The 10,728-nt window shown below is 42.7% G+C and overlaps 1 protein-coding gene across 1 annotated transcript in view; it reads left to right on the plus strand.

The window, feature by feature from the left end:
• The window catches only part of PPM1D (protein phosphatase, Mg2+/Mn2+ dependent 1D), a gene marked incomplete in the record, with an annotated part of 58,865 nt that overhangs the window by 21,979 nt on the left and 26,158 nt on the right, over positions 1 to 10,728 (plus strand). The window contains 1 exon segment of the mRNA XM_073615249.1: positions 3,046 to 3,271. Coding sequence (XP_073471350.1) covers positions 3,046 to 3,271 — 226 coding nt within the window.

Genomic DNA, 10,728 nt, shown 5'->3' on the forward strand with positions numbered 1-10,728 from the left:
TTCGATCCCTAGGCTGGTTAATAAACAAAATAAATCTTCCTTAATTCCAGCCCAGAAGGTGACATATCTGGGGTACGACTTTTCCTCAGCAGACCAAAAGGTTTTTCTCCCACAGGAGAAGATCACAAAAATGACGCAAACAATGTTAGCCTTACAGACCAATCAGTCGGTCTCGCTGAGAGGGGTTTCCAAGAGCAGTGGGGCTGGTGCCTCAGCGGAACAAATTTTGCAGGGCTGCCACATGGTCCAGTTATTCGACCTTCAAACATTATCGCCTGGGTCTCCTATGTGCTCAGGAGCAAGCGTTTGGTCGTGAGGTCCTTCAGGCAGTTGTCCCTCCCTAGACTGGTAAGTTCTGGCTCATCGTCTCATGGGCTGTCCTGGAAGACGCTTGGAGAAAAGCTGAGTTAGACTTACCTGTAACTCCTTTTCTGAGAGTCTTCCAGGACACCCGGATTCCCACCCCGTTTTTTCTGAAGTAGGGACGTCCTACGGTTCTTAAGAAGACTGACATGGGGCCTGGAGGACCACCCTTTTATCTGGTGGGGGTAACGTGTTTCCTGTCCTGGTAGGAGGAGCCCTAGGTCTCATGGGCAGTCCTGGAAGACTCTCAGAAAAGGAGTTACCGGTAAGTCTAACTCAGCTTTTTGGTCTCATCACTCCAAATGACTTTGTGCCAGAAGGTTTGAGGCTTGTTTCTGTGCTGTTTGGTGTGTTGTAAGCGGGATACTTTGTGGCATTTGTGTAGTAATGGCTTTCTTCAAGTGCCTCCTTATTGTGCATCTTGAAACAGCCACACCTTGTTTTCAGAGAGTCCTTTATTTCAACTGAAGTTATTTGTGGGTTTTTCTTTGCATCCCAAACAATTTTCCTGGCAATTGTGGCTGAAATTTTAGATGGTCTACCTGGCCGTGGTTTGGTTTCAACAGGACCCCTCACTTTCCACTTCTTGATTATAGTTTTAACACTGCTGATTAGCGTTCTCAATTCCTTGGATATCTTTTTATATCACTTTAGTTTTTGTTTTATACAGTTTAACTACCTTTTCCCGCAGATCCTTTGACAATTCTTTTGCTTTCCCCATGACTCAGAATCCAGAAACAGTGCAGCACTGGATGAAAGATGCAAGGGTCTGTCAGGCGTCCAGAAACTCATTGGCCTTTTATACACACACACACACACACACACACACACACACACACACACACACACACACACACACACACACACACACACACACTCTCTATATATATTTACAAGCAAACAAATCACGGGTGAGGATGGTTAGCTTTAATAGCCATTCAAACCCATTTGTGTCAACTTGTGTGCATGTTATCAGACCAAAATCACCAGTGTATGTAAACTTTTGATCAGGGTTATTTGGGTAGTTTCTGTTGTTGTTATGATTTAAAAAGAGTAAACAGTTGATGATAAATGGATTCAGCCAAACACTAAACATGAGTGAAAGATGTTTTTTGTGTTATTCATATTCTCAGAAAAATGGCCAAGAAATCATAAATTCTGCCAGGATATGTAAACTTGTAAATCGCACATGTGAGGCATTGCCGCGTTCCTCAATGAAAGCAATAATTCTAGCGAAAGACCTCCTCTGTAAATCGGTCATACAACACTGTACTCAAATGAAATTTTTATCATTTTTTTTTTTTTTTTTTCCCCACAAATAGCTTTCTTTTGGTGGTATTTTATCACCTCTGCGGTTTTTAGTTTTTGTTAAAAAAAAAAAAAAAATTGAAAGACCGAAATAAAAAAAAAAAAAAAAAAAAAAAAAAAAATTATATTTTGTTATAAAATTTTGCAAACAGGTAATTTTTCTCCTTCATTGATGTACGCTGATGAGGCGGCAGTGATGGGCACTGATTGCTTACACTGTCAGCACTGTTAGGTGGCACTGATTGGCACCACTGGTGGGCATTGATAGGTGGCACTGGCTGGCACAGATGGGGCATGTGTGCCTCCTTCTTCGGGACCGATGTCCCTTTAACATAAGCTGGTGATCGGCTTTTTTTTCTCCTCACGCTGACAGGGTGAGGAGAAAAAAAAGATTACCGAGCTTTTGTTTACATCATGCGATCAGCTGTCATTGGCTGACAGCTGATCACATGGTAAGGGGCCGGGATCTGCCCCTTACTCGGATCTGTGATCATCCGAGTCTCCGTGACTCAGTGATCACAGTGCGCGCCCTGCAGGGTGCGCGTGCCCAGGGGGGGACGTCCCATGATGGCCTCCTGGAAATTGAGGTCCGCGCTGTGGCTGTCATTTGGCTACGACCCGGACCTCAAGTGGTTAAACCATACTAATGGCAGCCACCAGCCATCCTGAGTGTGGCTCATAACAAAAAAAGTAATCTCATTTACTTCCTAAACAAACATACCATACATTTGGAAGAAATTTTGCTATTGGATTGTTTTTGTTGCCTGTTGGAACAACTTGTCATTTGAGTGAGGCAGGGAGGTACTGACTGCTGCCACAGATCTGTGAAGGTGCTACTGGGTACTCAGGGAACCCCTGCTAAAAAAAAAAAATTATATCTACAACTCATGTATACATTGGTGTGATGGTCAGTGATCATTGGGAAGAATTCCCCCTTACATATAGATAAAAAGATCATTGGTGTCAGTGGGAACTTATCTGAGAGGCATTGCTCAAATAAGCCCTAGCAACCCTGGTTAAGAAACAGTGCCCTAAACACATGTAAGAATAGCTAAACCCTTTTCAAAACAGGAACTTCTAAACACGGGATAAAGTTATATAGGAATCTAGTTTATGCTTCCTAGATGACATTTTGAAAAGCTAAATGCAGGAGTTTCAGTGTGAATGGGGCTTGAAGTTAAAGCTGCATTAATTGAACTGTTTATCTGTTGATTGTACCAAACGGGATGCATTGAAACTGAAACAATTAATCTGTTTGCTCTGAGCTACCAGCTCTGATTTTGCGTGTGTGTTTATGCATGTATAATCTGATAATGCAACGTTGTCTGCAAGCCCTGCGCTAAATGAATAATATAGTGTCTTTGCTTTCTTTAGCTGAATGGCCAAAAACAATGACTGGACTTCCTAGCACATCAGGAACTACAGCAAGTGTTGTTATTATGCGTGGAAATAAACTATATGTTGCGCATGTCGGTGATTCTGGTGTTGTATTTGGGATTCAGAATAGCGCTAAAGAGACTGTGAAGGCCTTGGAAGTGACACAAGACCATAAACCAGAGCTCCCGAAGGAAAGAGAAAGAATAGAAGGGCTTGGTGGCAGGTATTTTTATTTTATTTATTTCCTCTATATATCCTATATCCAGTCCCTGGCCTGTTGGTGTCCCTCGTTTCACTGAGCATTTACATAGAATTATGTATTCTAGGGCTGCAACTAACGATGATTTTCATAATCGATTGTTGGCTGATTTTATTGTTTTGGTTAATAACCTTTAAAAAAAGTGTGGTGTGTAATTTTAGTTAATGTTTTTAAAGTTTGCCTTTAAAAAAAAAAAAAAAAAAAAATGTATTCTTAAATATCTCTATGCAGTGGTAAATATAAATTACCAACTATATGGTTAGGGAGCAAAATCTCTAATCCACTCTGAGAATAACAGACAGAAGAGATGTACTGTATATACTATTAGAGGTTGAATCTGGTAAAAAAAAAACTGTTCTGCAGATTTTCAAAAAGAACTGTAATATATTATATGCTGGCCATACAAAAACAATGTCTTCCTTCAAAAAAAAAAAAAAAAAAATTGTAATTTTTAAGAACGTTTGTTCGATTTTCGAATCGTTAGTGGGGTCAAATCGACGTTCGGTTTCAACCACCGTGACAGGAAAATTTACAAATAAATGAAGACTGCTTGGTCAAAGGAATTTTCAGACAGTGTATGTGGTTTTCGTTCAGAAAATTACATTAATTTTAAAATTGAATGTTAAAAGCAAGTGAAAATTTTCAAACAACATTCTTTCATTCAGCGAATGTACAATCATTTTTCCTATGAATATTCTCATCTGAAAATTGATCCATGTGGCCAGCAGAAGGCTCGGTACACACATATGCAGTTTGCTTTTGATCTGTTTCTACATTGCTTTTTGCTGTGCGTTAAGTACAGTATAGAGTGCCCCAAAGAAAACTTCTGCCTTTAGAACCACTCACTTCCTGCCCAGGACTACATGTCCCATGAGGCATTGCTCCTCACACATTCACAAGTTCTCAGGCACTTACTGACATGTATGGATAATGTGCTCAGCTGTATGTGTGCTGCACTGTATTTACTGATATGTAAACAAATAATGCATGCTGTATGCAGGCCAACTAATCGGCTGGCCAATTAATCGTTCACTATTTTCACAATCGATTAATTTCATAATCGATTAGTTGTCGATTAACCGCTTACTGACCGCCTCATGCAGCTATACTGCGGCAGAAGGGCTCGTACAGGCAGAATCGCTCCCCTTTAAGAGGTGGCCAGCGCGCGCGGGTCCCGCGGACTCTATCGCCTCGTGGATACCCGCTTTGCCTCAGGTGGAGAAAGAACAGGGAGATGCTAATGTAAACAAGCATCTTCCCGTTCTGCCTAGTGACAGTGTCACTGATCTCTGCTCCCTGTCATCGGAGGAGAGATCAGTGATGTGTCACACTCAGCCATGCCGCCCACAGTTAAACACGCCCCTAGGACACACTTAACCCCTACACTGCCACCTAGTGGTTAACCCCTTCACTGCCAGTGTCATTTACACAGGAATTGGTGCATTTGTATAGCACTAATTGCTGTATAAATGACAATGGTCCCAAAAATGTCCGATGTGCCGGCCATAATGTTGCAGTCACGATAAAAATTGCTGATCACCGCCATTTAAAAAAAAAAAAAAATTAATTAAAAATGCCATAAAACTATCCCCTATTTTGTAAACGCTATAACTTTTGTGCAAACTGATCAATAATTGCTTATTGCGATTTTATTTTATTTAATTTTTTTTATCAAAAATATGTAGAAGAATACTTATCGGCCTAAACTGAGGAAAAAAATAGTTTTTTTTTTATATGTTTTTGGGGAATATTTATTATAGCAAAAAGTAAAAAAGAATGCTTTTTCTTCAAAATTGTCGCTCTTTTTTTCAAAATAAAAACTGCAGGGATGATCAAATACCACCAAAAGAAAGCTCTATTTGTGGAGAAAAAAAAGGACATACGTTTTTGTTTGGGAGCCACGTCGCACGACCGAGCAATTGTCAGTTATAGCGACGCAGTGCCGAATCGCAAAAAGTGCTCTGGTCGGGAAGGGGGTAAATTCTTCCGAAGCTGAACTGGTTAATCGATTAGTTGTTTCAGCCCTAATGTATTCACTGTAAAGAGAGCTTGTCATTTTAGAGCAAAATAACTGACTCCGTTAACTCAACTCAGTTGTCAACCGCATACTTGGTCTAAGATGCTTAAGTTGAATATTTTCAAAACTAACCATTAATTTATATGAAGCGATCAGCCTTCATCTGAGGGTTCCTTCAAAAGATATATCTTAACCACTTAAGCCCCGGACCATTTGGCTGGCCAAAGACCAGAGCACTTTATGTGATTCGGCACTGCGTTGCTTTAACTGACGATTGCGCGGTCGTGCGACGTGGCTCCCAAACAAATTGACGTCCCCCCCCCCCACAAATAGAGCTTTCTTTTGGTGGTATTTGATCACCTCTGCAGTTTTTATTTTTTGCGCTATAAACAAAAAAAGAGCGACAATTTTGAAAAAAAAGCAATTTTTTTTTTTACTTTTTGCTATAATAAATATCCCCCAAAAATATATAAAATTTTTCCCTCAGTTTATGCTGATACGACGTCTTCTACATATTTTTGGTAAAAAAGTCGCAATAAGCGTTTGGTTTGCGCAAAAGTTGTAGCGTCTTCAAAATAGGAGATAGGTTTATGGCATTTTTATTTAAATTTTTTTTTTTTTTTACTAGTAATGGAGGTGATCAGTGATTTTTATCGTGACTGTGACATTATGGCGGACAGATCGGACCTTTTTGGCGCTATTTTGGGACCATTCACATTTATACAGCGATCAGTGCAATTAAAAATGCATTGATTACTGTGTAAATTTGACTGGCAGTGAAGGGGTTAACCACTAGGTGGCGCTGTAGGGGTTAAGTGTGTCCTAGGGAGTGATTCTAACTGTGCGGGGGAGGGGCTGTGTGTGACACAACACTGATCACCGCTCCTGTTTTTCGGGGAGCTGTGATCAGTGTCATTGGGCAGAACGGGGAAATGCTTGTTTAAATTAGCATTTCCCCATTCTTCCTCTCCATGAGACGATCGCAGGTATCTCCGTGGACATCGAGTCTGCGGGACCCGCAATCACGCTCACGGAGCTCCTGGCAAAGGGCAACATACAGGTACATTAATCTGCCTGTACGTGCCCTTCTGCTGCAGTATATCTGTGTGAGGCGTTCGGGAAGCAGTTAAAGTGATAAAGCTTAACCCCTACCCCCGCCCTTCCCATGAGTTATTCCCACTGAATGCAGCCAGTGACGTAACCAGCACACGTGCTCTGAAGGTCCGGGGTACTGTGCTGGACCTTCAGAATTTTGTGCCGCAGCTGACTGTTCCTGCATGCATGCGCAGGAGTGATTCACGGCCCCAGCCACTGATCCAGCCAGGGCCTGTGAATCTAGAAGGAAGATGGAAGCCCTATCAGCGTTGACTGCGTGCTGCTGGAGGGCTTCGTTCTAAGTTTGGTATTTCATAATCTGCTAGAATGCCATTTCTTTGCAAAGGGTATTTATTTTTTTGCAAGCTGTGGTTTACTACTGCTTTTAAAATAATGAACCTGTTTATATGTACCTGTTCTGTGCAATGGTTTTGCACAGAGCAGCCCCAATCCTCCTCTTCTCGGGTTCCCCACCAGTGCTCCTGGCTCCTTCCCCACCAAGTGCCCCCATGGCTGCTTTCTGTGGGGTCACTCATAGGGGCTCGCTCCCAAGCTGCCCTATCTGTGTCAATTGACATTGATATCGTGGACCAGGATTTGATTGACTGAAGCGGGAGTCAATGGCTCCAACTGCTATTAAATCTGCCGAGTGAGGAGAGAGAAGGTGTAAAAAACATTAAGGCTTTATAACCACTTTTAAGCATGCAGTACAGGACAATGGGTTATGTGCCGCTATTTTCACTGGCAAAAGATTTGCTATATATATATATATATATATATATATATATATATATATATATATATATATATATATATATATATATATATATATATATATATATATATATATATATATATATATATATATATATATATATATTTTTTTTTTTTTTTGTTTTGGGCACTGGATCCTGCGTTTGCACTCACTCTTGTTATATGGTGCAACAAGTGTCATTAACAGCGTAGTTAGCTGCAGGGTGCTATACATGTCCCTGACTGTGGTCTTTTTCTATGGAACCCAGACCCTGAAGACCTCTTAGGGGGGTATGCCCACTATGTCTGGTAGAGTTTACTCCCCTCTGGGAACCTGCAGCATCGATAAGATCAAAGTTTGTTTAACCACTTCAATAATAGACTCCCCCCCCCCCCCCCCCCCCCTCCTGCCCAAGCCATCTTTCAGCGCTCTTGCTATTTAAACGACAATTGTGTTGTCATGCACTACCCAAAATTTTTATAATTTTGTTCCTACAAATGGAGATTTCTTTTTGGTGGTATTTGATTACTTCCTGGGGTTTTTATTTTTTGCTAAACAAATAAAAAAACAAACAATTTTTTTTTGTTCCTCGTTACTGTTATAAAACTTTGTGAATAAGTACATTTTCTCCTTCACTGGCAGGCACTAATGGCGGGGGGGGGGGGGGCGGCATCGCTGCTATTGAGGCACTGGCAGGTATTGCTGGTGGGCACTGACTGGCATGTGTGGGCACACATTGCCACCCATGACCACCACAGATGTCATACCTGGAAAAGCCGATAAACAACTCTTCCTGTTTGATGGGACATGGCTGGTGGTAAAGAGTCTCCGTCGGACTATTTTCCTAGATCAGATTTGCGGCGTGTCAGACTGACACGCCGCAACAACGATCGAGATGCGTGCCCCTGGGGGCACGTGGCGGCTTGTTATCCTGATCACGTCATGACGTCCGGTCAGGATAACACAACTACTTTGCCGACATCCTTTTGCTATATGGCCGGCGGCAAGTGGTTAATTATGACTGGGTCCTACTTTTATATGAACATTCACTTTAATGTGTCTTTCCCTTCTATAAATGTTCTCCACTGTGTTGGCAGTAGGTAAAATATATTTTTGTTTTGCCTTTTGAAATTTGTTGGGTTTTTCCCACAGTATTGCAGGTTGGTGATGTAGTTTTAGTATGCCTACTGGCTGATGCACTTCCGCCTGCCTTTTTCACAGAGCTGCAGAGGACATCGGTCAGCACATGTTTTATAACGTAACCAGGTCACAGGTTATCCAGACAACCTTCTCTTGAAGTACTCCTCTCCAGCTATCTGCAGATGTCCATCGGACAGTTCAGATGCTACAGGTTTTGATTGTCAATTAAACTTCCAAAAATCTGCTCTCCTGTCTTCGCTTTGCCTGGACTACTTAGGTCTGGTTCTGGACACATCCCAGGCAAATGTTTTCCTTCCTTGAAAGGAAATGCTTTCTGTCAGGGCATATGTTTGGGATTTGAGGTCAAAGCGACTTCCTACTGTGAGGTTCTCCATTAGAGTCCTCTTGGTGGCCTCCTTCGAGGCTGTTCATTCACTCAATTTCATTTGAGCCCTCCAGCACAACATGACCTGGAACAAGTATGTGCCTTCTCTCGTTTATGTCCAGCCAAGTAAGGAATTCCCTAGCTTTGTGGATCTTCAGCTCAGCCTTAACAATGGTTAAAGTCTTTGCTTTCTTGTCACTGCAAAGCAATGAGTCTTTCTGGCTGGGGATGAATGTTCCAGCCCTTCATTGTTCAGGGAACTTGTTGATGGGGAGCATGCCTTCCATGGATGTAACCATCTTGGAACTCAGAGCAATAAAAATGGCTCTGCAACACTGGAGTCACTTCTTCAAGGATACCCAGTTGGGGTGCAGTTAAACAATGGCCATGACTGTTTCCTACATCAAGCACCAAGGGGCACTAGGAGTCATAAGTGCGCCTTAAAGGAAGTAAGCTAGATTATCTCATGGATGGAGACTCGCTGTCAACATTTTGAGTTGACCACTGGAAGGCAGATTACCTCAACCGTCTCCGTCTGGGTCAAGGGAAATTGGTCCTTTTTCACTTTGACATCTTCAACCTGCTATGTCGAAGATGAGGGACCCCTAGATATGGATATCCTGGCCACTAGATTCAACAGTAAGCTACCTCTTGTTTGTGGCCAGGGCCAAGGGCTTGCTAGCATTCGCATCGGGTGTCTTCATAATCCCCTGGTCTCAGTTCAGGCTAATCCTATGCCTTCCCTCCAGTGCAAATTCTACATCTGCTCTACAAAATAGCAGGAAAAATGTATTCTGATTGCACCAAACTGGCCAGGAAGAACCTGGTACAGAGACCTACTCTTAGTACTAGATGACGACCCATGGCCTCTAGCTCCAACTTCCTCCTGCGGTGCCAGAAGGAAGTTCATCTCTCCTCCCCGCCCCCTCGGCAATCATCTGGGACAAGTCACAGGTCCCAGATGATTGCCCGGTCAGTCACAGTGCGCAGCGTGGTTCAAGCATGCGCAGTGCTTGCCTGGCTGTGAAGCCACAGCCGGGTGCCCACAGTGACAATGTCGGCGCTGCAGAGAGGAGGGGGAGAGGTGCAGGCCTTCGTTCGCCCGCATCGCTGGACCGTGGGAAAGGTGAGTATCTGATTAATAAGTCAGCAGCTACACTTTTTTTGTAGCTGCTGACTTTTTTATATAGGTGGAACTACGCTTTAATGCATAGAATGCATTAGGGTGAAAACCGGTGAAGAACCAGAATTTGGCCATAAGCATTCTCAAAGAGCAGATTTTGGCCTTGTCCTTTCTTTTAAGAAAAGAAAAAAACCCTGGCCTTGCTCTCTCCTGTCAAAAAACCTTTAGACACCAGTACATACTCTGAGGCTCTGGGAACTTTAGACTTTGATGTCTAGTCAGATGAAGGAAAACTTCAAACCAGTCCAGTAGCTCGAACCGTAGAACTATGGAATGGAGCACCAGACGTAACTCTGATGAAAAAGCCCAAGATAAAGTTAATTTGTTGCCTAGAATGTTGCCATGGACCCCGCTGAAACAGTCACCCAGTCATAAATCCCAAAGGGGGTCCCAGAAGTCAGGCAGTCCTGAAAGAAGCAAGCCTGATTCTCTCCTGGGTGGTGATCCGCATTCCAACTTTATACCAGAAGTAGAAAATTGGCAATTGGAGTTTTGTGAAAGCCTAGACTCAGGACAGTGGAGCAGGATCTTCTTGATCCTCTCTCAGAAAAGGTACACCAGATGTGGATATCGTGGCCTCCAGATTCAAGAAAAACTATATAGGTTTGTGGCCTTGTCCAGGGATCCCTTTTACTCTCCTGGTAATTCCTTTGGTCCCTGTTCAGACGTATCGAAGTGTTCCCTTCCATTGAGGACTCTTTCTCAACTATGCCCCAAGATAGAGGAAAAATAGTTTCTGGTGATACTCTTCTTCCCAGATTGGCCCAGGAGAACTTAGTATACAGACCCCTGGTGGACGAGACTTAGCCTCTTGTCACAAGGCCCACCTGCTTTTCAGCTGCTGGCT

This window comes from Aquarana catesbeiana, linkage group LG02, assembly GCF_042186555.1.
Source record: "Aquarana catesbeiana isolate 2022-GZ linkage group LG02, ASM4218655v1, whole genome shotgun sequence".
Taxonomy (NCBI): domain Eukaryota; kingdom Metazoa; phylum Chordata; class Amphibia; order Anura; family Ranidae; genus Aquarana; species Aquarana catesbeiana.